General features: G+C 37.2%; 1 protein-coding gene across 5 annotated transcripts in view; it reads left to right on the top strand.

Moving 5' to 3' along the window:
• The window catches only part of RPS6KA3 (ribosomal protein S6 kinase A3), a 112797-nt gene that overhangs the window by 45081 nt on the left and 50222 nt on the right, over positions 1-17494 (top strand). For 4 of the 5 annotated variants that reach the window (XM_037157433.2, XM_037157437.2, XM_037157434.2 and 1 more), the window contains one exon: positions 13407-13523. In XM_037157433.2, the coding sequence (XP_037013328.1) occupies positions 13407-13523 (117 nt within the window). Of the gene's footprint in view, positions 1-3738; positions 4007-13406; positions 13524-17494 lie in introns of those variants that run through there. The other variant, XM_037157436.2, reaches the window with a different exon arrangement.

Below are 17494 nucleotides of genomic sequence, written 5' to 3' on the forward strand. Positions count from 1 at the left end.
CTTGCTGCTTTTAAGATTCTTCCTTTGTCTTTGATCTTTGGCATTTTAATTATGATGTGTCTTGGTGTGGTCCTCTTTGGGTCCAACTTGTTTGGGACTCTGTTTCCTGGACTTGTATGTCTATTTCCTTCACCAAATTAGGAAAGTGTTCTTCATTATTTTTTCAATTAGTGTTCAATTTCTTGCTCTTTCTCTTTTTCTGGTACCCCTATCATCTGGATGTTGATGCATTTGGAGATGTCCCAAGGGCACCTTATACTGTTATCTGTTTTTTAAATTCTTTTTTCTTCTTGCTGTTCTGGTTGAACGCTTATTTCTTCCCTATGTTTCAAATTCTTGATTTGAATCCCGTCTTCATCTCCTGTAGTGTTGGTTCCCTGTAGATTTTTCTTTATTTTACTTAGGGTAACCTTCATTTCTGCCTGATTTTGGTTTTTTGTTTTTGTTTTTGTTTTTTTTTTTTTTGCTGTCCTCAATGAGTTCTTTAAACATCTTGATCACCAGTGTTTTGAACTCTTTATCTGATAGGTTGGTTTTCTTCATTTTGTTTAGTTCTTTTTCTGGGGTTTTGTTCTGTTCTTTCCTTTGGGCCATATTTCTTTGACTTCTCAATTTGGCAGCCTCCCTGTGTTTGTTTCTGTGTATCAAGTAGAGCTGCTCTGACTCCCTGTCTTAGTAGCATGGCCTTTTATAGAAAAGGCACCTGTAAATTGTGTGGGGTGCAACCTTAGGTAATTGCCAGGGCAGGGTAACCTGCTTTACTGCTTTGTGGCTCTGTGTGGGGGAAGGGCTCAGAGAAGGGACAGTGCCACTGTCCGGCTTCTGGAAGTTTGCCTAGCACTTGCCCTGTATGACTAGTGCCCTTCCAGCTGTTGCCCTGGTGCTGAGTCCCAGAGGGGGTGGTTCTACGTACTTTTTAAGTATGGGTGTGTCCTTTAAATGGAATCTCATGAAAATCTGGCAGTTTCTTCTGCCACTCCAACCCCCACTGGTTTTATAGCCAGAAGTTATAGGGATTTATCTTCCTGGCACTGGAACCCTGGGCTGTACAGTCAGGCTTGGGTCTGGGATTGCTCACTCCCAAGGTATCCCTCTGGACTTTTATCCACCACACGTGAATGTGGGACCATCATTCTGGCACTGCCACCTCTTGTGCCACATTGCATCTCCATGCATCTCTGCCTATCTCTGTATCTCTGCCCCTCTTACCTATCAGAATGATGTGGCTTCTTTAAATCCTTGGTTGTCCGGCTTCCTTACAGCTTTATTTTCTCACAGTTGTGGGTGTCATCTGTTTTGAGGTCTAGTTGTAATCCTTTCTGTGGTTGAGCAAGGAGCTGAAGCTTTTTCAACACCTCCATCTTGACCGGAAGTCCTATGCTGTATTAATTAAGGTGTCATTTCAACTCAGAAAGACTTATTTCAGATTTTGCCCTCTGAAATACTGCTTCATTATCATAGAGCTAATGTTAAAAAGCACAACACACAGCAAATTGACTTGTTAACCTGAGCATCTGTAGTCATTAAAGCCAATTTTGAGTAATCCCTTAAATTCGAAAAAGTTTGTTTGGTTGCTCCTGTTCACAAGTATTACTTAAATAAAGTTGATGACTGCTCCATTCAGAGAGACACATCTGTTTTGTTTTGTACGTCTTAATCTATTGTGCAATAACCATGGTGTTTGCTTCCTCTGGACAGTCAGCCTTATGGCCCTTTTGCAACATTTTAAGGAGTCTTAAGTAATTCTTTTTGGGAGATGGGAGGGTTTGTGTTCTGATGGTAAACTTTCTAACTGCTATACTTGCTGAAACATTTAGATTTGCATTTTTAATCAAGAGAAATACACAATTTCCCAGGCACATTTCAAAGTTTTATTTTGTATATTTATTTGGACTGTATTTGATTCTGATGTATTTGCTTACATAAGATTTTCTTTTTACTTGAGAATTTTTTCTTTTATTTTTTTAATCTTCACCTGAGGAATTTTTTATTAGTCTTAGAGAAGGAGGGAGAGAGGGAAACATCAATGTGAGAGAGAAACATTGACTGGTTGCCTCCCATAAGCACCCAGACCAGCAATAGTATATGCGTCTGAACTGAGGCTTGACCCCACCACCTTTAAGTTACCAGACTATGCTCCAACCAACTTAGCCACACTGGTCAGGGCTTGAGAAAATTTTTTTTATTCTTTACTTTCCATTAGGTCATTTATATTAGGTTGGCCAAAAAATCTGTTAGTTTTTTTTTCTGTAAAATAAAAGACACAGGTTTCATTTTCACCAATAATGTTATTGATTTGGATATTTGGAGTATTTCGGCTATCTGCCAGTATTGGCTTCTCGTGAGTAGAGGCCAGGGATGCTGCTAAACATCTTCCAATGCATAAGACAGCCCCACATTGAAGAATTATTTGGCCAAAATGTCATTCAGTAGCAAGAAACTTTGCAAACCACTTCTGACACATTCGATCAATCACAATCCTTCCTCCATATATTGCACAAATCTTTTTTGTGTGTGTGTTTCAATTGTGCTTTTACCTTTCTTGAAATAATAAACAGTAATCCGCCAAAAACGTTGCTTATTTTCTTCCATCTTCAATATTAAAATGGCTGCACAAAAATTCACCAATTTTGATAAGTTATTTTTAAATACACACTGATATGACAGCTGTCACAATACAGTCTGGCAAAATTGTTTCAAATGAAGTTAAAAATAACTAAGCGCTACTAAAGCCTGCACCTAATGGGCACTCGAATGTTTGCTCAATAAAGGAGTGCTGAACTGAGCCCCCATTATAGATAGCTCCATCATCAAGTACATGCCTTCATCCAGAAAGCGAGCACCTTGTTCATGGTGTTTTCAGAAGCTCTTTAGGTTTTGAACATGTTGTAATTTTATTAAATTTGTATTGGCAGCATAGATTAATCCTTGAGGATTTTGTTGGTGCCACACAGATGAAATGTACGTTAAGTGCCACATTTTCCCCACAGCTCTCAATGCTCTATCCTTTGGTTTGATTTAAACACCACTATCTTGGTATAATTTTTAAAAATATTTCCCAAAGCAAAAATACATTAGAAGAACTTCTAGAAGCTACTAGAGGATGAAATTATGGAATAAGGGGTTGTCTGGTAGCTTCACCCCTCCTTTTCCAGGTTGGCTTCTCAGTAAGTGTTCTGTTTGCTCAGGAATAACCTGGGGATTGCAATTTTGATTTAGTTTTTATCAACTAGGAAATTGAGTTTTAGCTATGGGGCATGAAATTTTTAACTTGGTTGATAATTGATGTTTGTAACCAGTGTGGATATAGATGTAATTTACTTTCACTTAAGATAGGAAAAACATGTCTTTGCATCACAATCAAAAAGTTTCTTTTTCATGTGGCCATTTTCTTCCCATAGCTATGAAACTCTTCCTCACTGACTGGGAACACCCATGACATGTCTATATATAGTCTTAAAGTAGTCTTGAGACCGTGCTTTGGATTGTGTGCATAAACGTTACACAGCGTAAAATTTCACATGTACATTAATGACTTATTTTAATAGTGCTGGCTAGTTTCAGTTACTTTTAAAGAGTCACATAGTTAAGAAATACTGGCATTTCTCAAGGTTGAGAAGTAAAATAATGTTCACGTCACTGGTTGCGAAAATTCACTGGATTTCTGGGAACCAGGAGTAAAGAACTATACAACAGGATTTTGCTATCAGCAAATCTGTTTTGGTTTCCTGTTCTGGCCTCTCTACCTATCAGCTACATTAGTACCCTCGCCATTTGTTTCTCCTTTCTTTTACCACAGGAAAATTGTCAGGCCTCTTTTTTCTAGCATTTCAGGACCCGCCTGACAGGAAATTTTCTAATTGCCGGAACAGCTGGTAGGAGAAAACTTTGCAGGGGCCTGGCCTTCCCTTTCTAACTTAAGTTTTACGGTCAGAAATTCTTTTCTCACCATCATGGTTTCGTAGCCATGTTTAAATTTCTGTCTTTTCGTGTTCGCTCTATACAGGTAAGCTTTATTTAACTTCATTAAAGACTAAAATGTTTTACTTGATACTAAGTATAATTATACTAATTAAACAATTACTTTGTATGTTCTTTTAAGACGCTTTTCAAAATTCAAAACCAGTTTTTGTAGCACTTTGAAAGGATTATATTTCTATTGACTAAAAGTAAGCCATTTACAAGTATTACACATTTTGAGTCTGGATATTCAGTAAGCTTATTTTTACATTGGCTTTTTAAAGCTGGGGTAATTTTTATCTTGCTAAGTGTTTGTAATTTTGTGTAGTAAAACAGATGACTATAACTCTTAATATTAAACCAGGCACGAGCAAAATTATGAACTTACTAATATTTAAGAGATTGCTATAATATAAGCAGTATTTTGATGGATAGAAGAATGTAGACAGTCAAGAACTTAAAATCAGATTTTTGTTGAAAGCGGTTCCTTTAAAAATGTGAAGTGTTTAACCAACTATATTTAAGTAACTTTAAGCAAGTAATTTTATCTAACTTAGAATAAGCACAGTTTTCAAAGCATTACTTTGTTAAAATGTGTTTAGTGAATGGTAATTTGTACTATATTTAATCTACAGTCCTGCCAAATCAACTTGATATTTTCCTGTGAGAATTGTGCTATCCTCCTGCTCTGTAAAGAGAATTAAATGTGTTGATTGGGAGAAAACTGTGCTTTTTGTGGCAGTGATTGAGAATATTAGTCTGGAGAACCAGCAATACTGTTTTCTCAAACATGGATATAAAAAAGCTGGCTTGGAATAATCTTTTTAAGAATTTGGTTAAATGAAAAATGCCAAGCGTATTTATCATACATTAACAAATCAAGTAAATTGGATTTGGTTGAATTGTAATATAGAATAAATTAAAATGTGGTTTTTCACCGTAGGTTGGATAAGTAGCCTAAATATGTGTCCCAACCAAATACTTTTTATGTATTTTGATCATCTAAAAAAATTAAAATATCTTCTTAAAATAAAAAGCTGTATTATAGAACTATAGGTTCTGTATAGGGAGTGGTACATTAATTTTTGAGTTACTTTTAAGAGATAAAGTATACCTTTTTCATCTGTACGGTCTTTATGTTAAGCAAAAAAATGGTTACATATCCATGGTTAGAAAATATTTATTGGCTTTTACCAAGGAATATTTAAATGTTTTACTTCAAGCTTCAAAAAATATTTTCTGACATTCAAAACAATTTAGAAAATACAAATGCCTTAAGAACACACTTCCTGACTCAAGGGAGGGGAGGAAAAAGGAAATTATGTATACAAGGCAGGGCATAATGCCAAATGTTGAATCATTCTTTAAAATCAATTAATATCATGCAGTTTGTTTTTTAATATTAGCATGTTACACCATTAGGTTTCTATAACTCAAATAGACAGCATTGATTTCAGTTTCTTTTCTGTAATCTTTTTTACATTTTAGGAACAAAATTGTACTCTCCCTCTCGACATGAAAAGTCAATTTTTTTCCATTAAAGGGCAAATCTTAAAAGACCATTTAAGAGAGACTCTACAGACCTTTTGTTGGTCCCAAGAAACAAACAACGTGGCTTTCTGTGTGACTTTTTCTTCTGCCGTTTTTACTGTGATGTCTGAAATAACACTATTTAATAGAATTCCTAAAATTATGGTTTTTTAACTGAATTGACTTTGTTTTATCTATCAGGGGTCATGTCTCAACAGTTATTTATCCAATAATAAGTCTTTGAAATCCTAGGTAAATTCCTAGAGGGAAGGTCATCTTTATTTTAGTATCTCTAACACCCAGCAGAATACTTGGCTCATAATCTGAATTGCCTTCAAAGAAAAACAAATGGACCCAAGATAGTATGTCATAGATCAGAACCGTTTTCATTACGGACCAGGCAGGCAATCAGAAAGAAGTGAAAGCATGAGAAGGGCCTGAGTTTTAGTCCTCTCTGACTTGTTCTTCTCTTCCTCTCCTTCATGCACTCTCTGCTCCAGAGACAGCCATCTCCATGTGTGCTCCCACACTGGCCTTCGCATTGGCTTGTCCTTTTGCCTGAAATGCTGTTCCCCAAGGTGGTTGACTCCCTCACCTCCTTCCAGTCTTTGCTCCAATAGAATCTTTTCAGTAAAGCCTGACCTGATGCCTTTCTTTAACATTGCAGACTCTCCTTTCCATTCTTGCACTTCCATTCTTGCACATTCTTGCACTCCTTTCCATTCTTGTTACCCAACATAATACCTTTTTTTTTTACCATGGTATGTATCATGTTCTAACATGAATAATAATAGTCATTATTGTTACTATTATTAACTCTCTCCCCAAAACAGCAGAGATTTTAGTCCTTTTCATTTATTATATATCTCAAGTACCTAAAAGAGTGCCTAGCCTATAGTAGGTACTCGATAAATAAATGTTTAAATGAATAAATAGATGCATTGTAATACATATCTTGAAGGTATTGAACACAGGGTCTTGGGGTAGCAAATATCTAAAGCAGCAGTTTTCAACCTTTTTCATCTCATGGCATTCATAAACTAATGACTGAAATTCCGTAGCACACCAAAAAATGTATTTTCTGCCAATGTGATAAAAAAAATAGGTATAATATTGATTCATTCACATTAGATGGCTAATGTTGTGTTGGCTGTTGTCATTTTTTAATTTGATAATCTAAGGAAAAAGAGGTCATTGCCCCTGACTCTACAGTCAGGTATTGCAGGTTTTAAAAATTCTTGCTGTGGCGCACCAGTTGAAAATCAGTGGTCTAAAGCAATGGAAGTATAGCCAGATTATACGTGCTTGTGATACAGAAGAGTTGCCAGCTTCACAATTTTGCCTACAACTAGACCTTCGCTTATCAAATAAACAAACTTTGTAAAAATACATAATTTATTATAATTTTTAAATTATACGCTAAGGTTTTCATGGTAATGAATATGTGAGCCTCACAATTAATTATAATGAATATAACTTCTATCTGTGCTCTACTTCATTGCCAATTTTTTTAAATAAATTTATAATTATTCCACTGTGTACTTACAGGCAAAAACAAAATGTTACAAAATGTCAAACTCTAGTTCTGTATTTTCGTCTAACAGATTTATTTCAGTAACAGGTAATTTAGTGACATAAGACATGTTCATTGCATGCAAATATCAGTTTGTCTTGGGCTATCCATGCCTTCAGAAATTTGATATTTCTCTTGCTTTCATCTCATTGGATTCCAGGTATCAGCTAGTGTGGAAGATCACACTGTTGCTCTTCTAGCTGTTGTGCAAGATTGCCCAAGCATTAGTAGTATTGTCCTAGTTGAAATTCAGATTCGTTTCTGAAATACTCATGATCCTATAACTTGAAAAAATTAAGCACAATCTGGGCATCAAGCTACCAACCAAACATATTTTGCATATTATGTTACTATTACTTAACATATGCATAAAAGTAGCCAGAAAATAGTTGGCTAATGTGCTTCGTAAAAATTGAACTTGGAGGGAACAGGAAAATGTATTGAGGATAAAACAGTGACATGTTTTTGGAACTTGAGCCATAGGCATGGATCTTTTTTATCCACTCCCAAGAACATTTTTTGTACTCTCTGAGTCCCTCCCAATTTAGAAAAAGATTTTTGAAATTCAAGTTTGTAGCAAAGAGATTTGAAATGATTGCATTCACTTTGTGGGAGAGAGGGTAATGAGTAGAGGAAGGTGCCATTTTTTAATTGAGAAAAATGAGTACTTGAAAATTTATTTAAAAGTAAGATTTGCCAAAATAAAAAGTTCACTATAAAGGTAAAAAAAATAGGGTCAAGGCAGTCTCAGAAAAATACAGACAAAAATTTGGAGAAAAAAGATAAGTGACATAAAGGATTCCATTCCAAACATACAAGTTCCAACTAACTGATAAAGGAGCTGTAAAAAGAGAAACCCTGGGAATGGATGGGAGAAAATTATCAAAGGAATGTTAGAATTCCCCTAGAGGTAAAGCATTCTGGTCTTTAGATTATAAAGGTTCACTAAGCCTCTAGCATTCTGAAGGAAAAGAAGATCCATATTTATCTCACTAGTGTGGAATTTCAGAAGTACAAGGACAGAGAAAATTCTTAATGCTTCCAGAAAGAAAAACCAGGTCACCTACCAAAGAGTGCATATCAGGCTTAGCATTACCCCCCTCATCAGCAGCCCTGGTTGCTAGGAGGTGACAGACCAATGGTGGTGACATTCTGAGGCAAGATTGTTTTTATTTTAGAATTTGGTACCAGGCCAAACTATACAAATGTGAAGACAAAATAAAGACATTTTCAGATATACAAGGTTCAGGAAGTTTTCTTCTACATCACCTTTCTTACGAAGTTACAAGGGAGTAATCCAAGAAAGAGAAAGACATGGAAACAAAGAAGAGTGGATTCAACCAGGAAAGAGATATCTCAAGATAATAGCTGTGCAGCAAGGCCTGGAAAACAACCAACCTCCCAATGGGAGGGCCAGAGAGGGCTCTCAGAAGAAGGGAAAATGTGGATAAGGGCTAAGGAAAGGTTAAAAATAATGGTCAAATTAATCTCTCCCTCCCCCAAGAATGACATGGAGCTGTTAGAGAAAGGAAAAATAGAAACCTACAAGAAATTCGTGGAAATCAAATTTAAACTATATCATCAATTTAGGCATTTGATGAAATGTTTATTGTTTCTTTTTTACGTCTCCCTGGATTGTCCTGGCCGTCACTGTTAAAGCCCAAATGAAAGGAAAGTTAACATACTTCCTAGCCTGCGCTTGACTGATGTATTATCATGAAAATGTGGGTGCTGTTGTGTAGACTTTCAGCTTTTAGAACCAGGCTGTGGAGAGAGCATGAAGGATTGGGTTGTGGTTGTAGGAGAGAATGTTAATGATCTGAATATTAATAAAAATGTAAAAACACAGCTAGTAGGAGGTGGAGGGAGGTTTGAGAAAAAGAATATATGGGCACTATTAGTTTTTATATGTATATGTATGTATATACAGTGAGGAGTTAGAATTTTATCCAGAACTTCTAGAAAAGACAAGAGGTTTATGTAAAAGTAGTATAAGTTTCAAATAGTGGGGAGGAACTTGATGGAAGCAAGGGGCATAATATAAGTAAGCCCCTCGTCTTAATTTTTATTTTATTTATTTATTTATTTAAATTTTATTTCTATTTGTCCAAATAGTTTTCTTTTACTCCAATTTATTTTTTTAGTATATTTTATTGATTATGCCATTACAGTTATTCTATTCCCCCCTTCATTCCCCTCCACCCTGCACCCCCCTCCCCCATCATTCCCCCCCTTTAGTTCATGAACACGTGTCTCAAGTTCTTTAGATTCTATATTTCCCCTACTATTCTTGCCCTCCCCCCTATCTATTTTCTACCTACCGTCTATGCTACTTATTTTCTATACCTTCTCCCCCCTTTTCCTCCTCCCACTCTCCTGTTGCTAACCCTCCATGTGATCTTCATTTCTATGGCTCACTCCTGATCTAGCTGTCCTCTTAGTTTGCTTTTGTTTTAGGTGTGGTTGTTAATAACTGTGAGTTTGCTGTCCTTTCACTGTTCATCTTTTTTATCTTCTTTTTCTTAGGTAAGCCCCTTTAACATTTCATAGAATAAGGGCTTGGTGATGATGAACTCCTTGAATTTGATCTTATCTGAGAAGCACTTTATCTGTCCTTTCATTCTAAATGAAAGCTTTGCTGGATAGAGCAGTCTTGGATGTAGGTCTTTGGTTTTCATGACTTGGAAGACTTTTTTCCAGTCCCTTTTTGCCTGTAAAGTCTCTTTTGAGAAATCCGCTGACAGTCTGATGGGAAGTCCTTTGTAGGTGACTGTCCCCTTATCTCTTGCTGCTTCTAGGATTCTCTTCTTCATTTTAATCTTGGCTAATGTAATGATGATGTGCCTTGGTGTGTTCCTCCTTGGGTCCAACTTCTTTGGTACTCTCTGAGCTCCCTGGATTTCCTGGAAGTCTATTTCCTTTACCAGATCGGGGAAGTTCTCTTTTATTATTTGTTCAAAGAAGTGTTCCACTTGTTGCTCTTTCTCTTCCCTTTCTGGTACCCCTATAATTTGGATGTTGGAGCGTTTAAAGATGTCCTGGAGGTTCCTAAGCCTCTCCTCATTTTTTTGAATTCTTGTTTCTTCATATTTTTCTGTTTGGTCATTTTTTCCTTCCTTCTGGTCCGCTCCCTTGATTTGAGTCCCAGTTTCCTTTCCATTACTATTGGTTTCCTGTGCATTTCCCTTCATGTCAATTAATTTAGCCTTCATATGTTCCTCTAATTTGTGGCTATAATCAACCAGTTCTGTGAGCATCCTGATCACCAGTGTTTTGAACTGTGCATCTGAAAGTTTGGCTATTTCTTTGTCGCTTAGAGTTATGGGCTCTGGGGCTCTGAGTTGTTCTTGAGCCATGTTTTGGTCTGTTCATGCCTGTTACGTATGAGGAGTGGAGCCTTAGTTGTTCACCAGGGCGGGGCCACCCAGGTTGCTGGTTTGTGATGCCGTATGTGGGGGCGGGGTCAGAGTGGGGAAATGGCAGCCCCTCTGCTGCTTCCTGCCTCTGGGGCCTGTGCGGTCTCACTGCTTGCTCCTTTGCTGGTTTATCTGCACAGGAATGTGTGACCGCAGTCAGCCTGCCACTTTGCGCTCTCACTGGGTCTGCCCGTGGCAGTCCCAGGTCTGGGATCCACCAATTGTCGCCCCCTTGGGTCGGGGGTGGGGGGATCTTTCCTGCCCAAACCTGCTCCACTGCTGGCTCCCTCGCTCTTACTGGTCTGGCTGAATGGTTCGTTGTTGTCGGACTTCCGATAGTTCAATTTTCTGTGTTTTGGCTGCGCTTTTTGTTACTAAAACTTTTTTGTCTTTAAACTTGGTTGTGGGAGAAGGCACAGTGTTTCCACCTACGCCTCCAACTTGGCAGAAGTCTCCAAATTTATTTATTTTTTTAAAGAACATGAATTGTGGGTTTTTTTTTAGTTTTGTTTATTTTAGAGAGATGAAAGGGAGGGAGAAAGAAAGGGAGTGAAACATCAATGTATGGTTGCCTCTAGCACACCCCCTACTGGGGACCTGGCCTGCAACCCAAGCATGTGCCCTGACTGGGAATCAAACCAGCGATACTTTGGTTCACAGGCCCACGCTCAGTTCACTGAGCTACACCAGCCACGGCTCATCTTAATTTTTAAATTGGTAAACATTGTCTTAAAGTTTAACAAAGTAAGAAATAAATTTATTCCATGTTTCTTACTTTTGTGTATAGTTTAATAATACAAAAAGTATATGTATATACTTTATAAACCAATAAGTATACAAGTATTGTGTGTATGCTGACTTTTATTACTGGTAAAGACGTGCTACCAAAAGTTCAGAGACCACCTCTCTAATCAGTTTAGTTAATTTACCACCCAGGAGATACTGACCCATTACAAAGATGAGGGGAATAATTTCATTTGGGTCGGTAATCACCAAGAGCCTCTGACAGTCTCAGTGTGGGGTAATACTAAGAGCTTTGTTTTAGAATTCATTAGGGGTCAGAAGACCTGGAATTGAGACCCAAGTCAGGCAGTTACTTGCTTGTGATCTTTACTTTCCTTACACTTCAGACTATATTGGGAGAGTTTGCAGAGAATTCTGAAATGTTTTTGCTTGCTCTGGGATGTATTCTACTGTGTTATCACAAACCCTCTATGCAGTTGATATGTAGTCAAAGATTTGTCTTGAAGCCTAAAGATAGACAGTGAAAAAGCACCTGATCTAGGCTTGACACATGGTAGGTGCTTTTAATAAGTATCTACGGGCTTTTAATCTAAATCTTACTTAATCAGTTGCACATATACATTCTGTTCTGAAAGGTTTTAAAGAGGAATTTGATAATTTGCTTCCTGCCTTTCCTAGTTATGAACAGTTATCACTCTCAAGCCCTTACACATTGGTCTCATTTGGAGAGAAGTACCCAGGAAGGGTGGTGTATCTTAGATTCAGCTGATGCTTGGATTCTCCTCTGATACCTACTGCATAGTATTATTGTGAGAATGAAAAGAGATAATGCATTTGAAATGACAAAATAAAGGACTAATCCTTATTAGGGGATTGTTTTATTATTGTTGCTAAAGTTTTGAGAGTCTAAAATGATTAAGCTGTCCTGAATAGTAGGACAGTCTACAAACTACAGCCTCTGTCCTGCAGAGTCAAACGGTGCACCTGTATTCCTTTTTTGTCCTCTGACAGCAGCTTTTTTCCTTTTTACTGCTAATTTTCAAAAGGTACCACATTAGGGTACCCTGCTATATCTTTCTGAGAAATTTTTGTAATCCCCTATATCGCCAGCATTATGTGAGTGTCTCAGGAAGTGCTAATTGATCTCAAATATTTACGTGGACTATGACAATAGTAAAAATAATTGTTTATGTTTGTATAACACATTTAGATTCTACTAGTAGTACTTACACACTAGAAAAATAATATAGGCAAAAAGAAAAGAGTCTTTGACAGACTTGTAATTTCTGGTTTTGTTTGGTCTTGTTTTATTTTAGTTTTTGGCTGTAACACAGAGTATGTGTCTTAATTAAATAAAGTGTACTTAATCTGACTGATGGTCTCAGGGTGATTAAGTGATTGAAATTCTATGTGTATTTACGTATTTTATTAACCTTCTTTTCTGACACCTTCCCTCAAATATACAGAAAGGTCCACTGCTTTAAAAATCCTTCTCTTAATTCTGAGACCTTCTATTTTTCCATCATGCTGAATAGTCACTTTTTTCTGTGTCTAATCATCCAAATGTTAAATATTTTTTAATTTAACATTTAGTATTATTTTGTGTTACAGTTACTCCTTTTTGCCCACTCAGATCTCAGATAGTCCTAGAAACATCATAATTTAGAAATTTCAGACAGAATAAACTTTAGCACACTACTTCAAATGGCCTTGCTGAGTATAGAAGTCTCTACTTTCACCCTGGAATATTTTTCAACTCCTCTTCCCAATACAGGGTTTTTTGTACATAGCATTAGTCTACGTAATGCAACCACATGTCAGAACACAGCGTGTTACTCTCATTTGTTTTCAGACTTCTTTACACCCTCTGCCTTCACCCCATGAAAACGATTTGTTGTAATTATCTCCCATAGGAAGAATGAAGACTTGGAAATACTCAGTGCTAATATTATATAGAGGTTAAATTGGCCTATGAGGTAGGCTGGTATTATTCTGTCTCTGGCATTGAACTTGAAAGTATATTTGCTTGGCATGTGTTTTCTGTCTACTTAATAGATCAATTGAAGATGGTTTGTGTGTATTAATTTGAGGGTTTCTAATATATACTAAAGTTATATTACTTGATTTATAGCTAGAGGAAGTAGCTCTGACTCTGTTTTTTCCCTTTTTATTTGTATCAACAGGAGGAAGGCAGTATCAAAGAAATTGCGATCACACATCATGTAAAGGAAGGACATGAAAAGGCAGATCCTTCCCAATTTGAACTTTTAAAAGTATTAGGGCAGGGATCATTTGGAAAGGTAAGTCCATGAGTATGTGCTTTCTAAAAAGTTGTTTTTGGAGTTCATGTATATTTTATACAGGGGAGAGACAAATATTTTATGAAATACTACCCACCTGATCTCCCTACAAGCAATATTTTCTCTGTTTCTGCATTTCTTATTATCAGTAAGTGTGCGGAAGTTAATAAAGTCATTCAAAAATACATTGAACATTTTCATAAATTGGCAATATTCACTTCATATTCATTTGATCTTCAAGATCATATAGCCTCTCTAACTGCACTTCTTGAGTGATTAAAAATCACAAAATATGCCCTGAATACACTGTCCTCTTTGAGTCTTTGTGTAGAATTGAAAGGTGATCTTGCAGTGCATTTATCACTCTTTCCTCCACAGCGTCTCAAACACCAGCAAGAAGTGAATGGGTACTCACTCCCAGGAAACTAGTATCGGGGGTTACCACTACAAGTATGAAATTTGGGGAGTTACAGTTTATCTTTAAAATGAATGCAAAGGTTGCATTCTATCCAACCATGTTTGTTTTTAATATGGAAAATATTTCCCAAAGCCACCAACTAAAAATTTTCTTTGAGTATTCCTTATCCCCCTGCAGCACACCTCAGAGGTACTTCCTGTACTACATTTTGAGAAGTATAGTAGTATGATCACTACTAACTAGTCCCTTTCTTAGCAAGAGGAAAATTCTGAGATCGCATTCAGCTTTCAACTTGCAGGGCTTCCTTACCACCTCTCTGTGAGCAAACATTTGAAGATATGCTTTGCAAGCTTTAAAACAACACCAGTTTAAGCTCTCTTTTGTGTTTTTATGGGACTAGTTGGCAACTCTTGGCTAACAGATAATTTGTTATAGCCATTAACCTTTCTCTAACACAAAATGATGCTTTTAAAATAAATATAGAGGCAGAACATAATGGTTGCAAATTGGACTTCGGTTCAGCTAGATTTGGATTCATTTTTTTCCTTCTACTTAATTGGTATGTGTTCTTGAGCAAGTTAACCTCTTGGAGCCCCCTTATTTTCCTTCTAGTTAGTCAGCAAGTCCTTCTGGTTTAGTAAATATTCCTGTACTCATGCCTGCCCTTTCCTTCTCCACTGCCACTCCTCCAGTCTATGCACTATCATCCTTCCTTGCTTCTTGAAGGTGCCTCCTAACTTGGGCTTCCCAAATTTGTCCTTGCCTAAAGCCATTACTTACTTGACAGCCAACATGAGCTAGTCTGATATTCTACCTCCTTAACCTTTTAGTAACCCCCCTTTGCTTTTAGGATAAAGATAAATTCTGAAGCTGGCTGAGGAGTCCCTAGGTCAAGTCCCTGGCTACCTCAACATGACTTTATACACTTTTCACTAGCTGTGTTCTGGCCTCATTGGCCTTCTTTTTCAGTCCTTAAGCACCATACTCCACCCCACTAGAAAGCCTTTGCATATGCTGTTCACTTTGCCTGAAACACTCCACCACCCCCAAGCCTTTCTCATCTAGTTATTAGCTTCTCTCCTGCTTATGACCTCAAAGAAGTCTTCCCCGCCATCCTGACTGATTCATATCCCTCTGTTTTATCCTCTCAACATTGTAAACCTCATCTTCACAGCACTGATCACAATTACAGTTTCTCACTTGTATAATTATTTGTTTATTGGCTGTCTCCCCCACTAGACTATATGTTCAGTGAGTGCAGGGGCCATGCCTTGTACCACGTGGCAGCATTGAACTGGTAGTACAGTGCCTAGCATGTGATCCGAGAAAGGAATTAATGAATAAATAATAGTTCTTGACGTCATAGGGTAGTAGTGATAATTAAATAAGGCCAAGTACATAACATCTGCTATGAAATTGTATTATCATGCAGTGTTTATGGATAAACCCAAATAGAGGGGTTTATTTCTATATATTAGATTTTCAGGGAGCATAATATTTAAGTTCCCCAGAGTTAACATGCTTCTCCCTGTATTTCTTTAAATACCTTACTATAAATAACAAACATTTAAAACAGGGCGTCTCCTTTCTTACTCATCGTAAAAAGCCAGTCCAAGCCAAGGAAAAAAAGGATGACCTGTCAGAGCCTAGAATAGCTTCATGGGGGAGTTCGAAAGGTCAGAAATGCTCTGGTGGGGGAAGATCCGATGACATCTGGGACTGCTGCTGTTTTTGCTATGCTTGACTGGTGAACAGCCAAAGGGACTGGATTAAGAGCACCCTGAGCAGGGGCACAAAACTGGGTGGCTCGCTCGGTTCTTGTCCCAATACCTCCACTGTAACACTAGGCAAAGTGTTTAACCTCTCTAATCCCTGCTTGGGCAGCTATAAAACAGGCATTGCTTAGTAGGCCTACCTCCCAAAACTATCATGATAATGTATTACAAATACTTGGGAAGGTCTTTTACAAACTAAGAAGGGCTGGAAAGTGTTAAGAATGTGATTTCAGAGAAAGATGAAAAAAGTTCGAAATCCACAAAGAGAATTTTTCTTGTACAGTGGCATAAAGAAGCTTGATTAGAGAAGCTTAAGAGTGAATAAATACCAGGTATATCCTAATTACCTCTACCTAATTAGAATTTATTTCTCTTAAAAAATATTACCATATTTTGTTGTGTATAATGCATACTTTTTTGCCCAAGTTTTTTAGGGAAAAATAAGGGTGCACATTATTACATGGGTATAATAATGGGCATGATAATCCCATGTAGAGTGCACACAAAACATGTGCAGTATACACAGGAGTGTGTTATGCATAGCAAAATATGGTAATAATTTCTGATATCCATTAACATTTGAACATCATTCCATTCTTAGGAATTACCCTGATTAAGAATGGTTTTCTTGTCTCTGTCTAGATAGCTCAGTTGTTTAGAGCATGGTCCCAGTATGCCAAGGTTGTGGGTTCAATCTCCAGTCAAGACACATACAAGAAGCAAACAATGAATGCCTAAATAAGTGGAACAACAAAGTAATCTCTCTCTCTCTCTCTCTCCCCCCTCCCTCCCTCTCCCTCTCCCCCCATCCCTCTGTCTCCCTCTCCCCACTTTCCTCTATCTCTCTAAAAATCAACCAATAAAAAAGCTTTTTTAAAGAATGCTTTTCTCTCCCTAGGTTGGCTCACTGCTAACTGGCTGGAAGGAACTAAAGGGTGGTGCATGGTGAAGGGGGCAAGCAAGAGTGGTTTGGGGAGAGGAACACACCCTGCATCAGGGTTTCTGTACAAGTTCTGGTACTCTTCAACTGAATTGAAGTCATTGCCTATTACCTTTGGCATAATTTCTCAAAGTGAGGTACTCTGCCCTAGAATCAGTTGAATGAATCTTTTTTTTTTTCCATTTTTGTGCTAATAGTCTGGCATGCTAGTGCAGATAATTGAGATCTGGCCCTAAATTAATTCTTGATTGTAATTTTCTCTTCCCATCTGTGACAGCTCAATAGCACTGTTAGAAAATAATGGGTAGGAGAAAGAGTTCAAATTCAGGTCCATTTGCAGGTCTCTAAAGGTTTGATGGAAAAGACCATGAAACTAATGGTCAAAGGAGTAGAAGAGATTTATTAATAGTTTTGTATTATCCATATTATAGCATAACCATGACCTATTTAGAGCAGGCTTGATTCATTTTATATGAATCCCACATTGTATGTTGAAAGGAACTAAAAATATTTGGAAAATGAAGATGCTCAATACCACACCTAGGAATTGTGTTCTTCATATCTAAGTGTGTGTGATCGTTTGATTTTTGAAAGGTAAGTTTTTACTAAGTTACAATTGTTCTGCCCAGCAGTGAGAAATTTGTGTTGTTTTCATATATAGAAAAGACCATTCATCAGTGAATAATTATATGAACAGAAAATTGTGGTCAAGGGGACCTCCTATATTAACAATTTTTATGGAATCAGAAGAATTTTTGTTTTGTTAAAAAAGCAGAGCAATGACCACCTGTGTTAATTCTTTAACCACATTAGACTTTTCTCTAATTGTTATGTAGCC

This window comes from Artibeus jamaicensis, unplaced genomic scaffold (genome assembly GCF_021234435.1).
Source record: "Artibeus jamaicensis isolate MK-2021 breed Jamaican fruit bat unplaced genomic scaffold, CSHL_Jam_final scaffold_1283, whole genome shotgun sequence".
Taxonomy (NCBI): domain Eukaryota; kingdom Metazoa; phylum Chordata; class Mammalia; order Chiroptera; family Phyllostomidae; genus Artibeus; species Artibeus jamaicensis.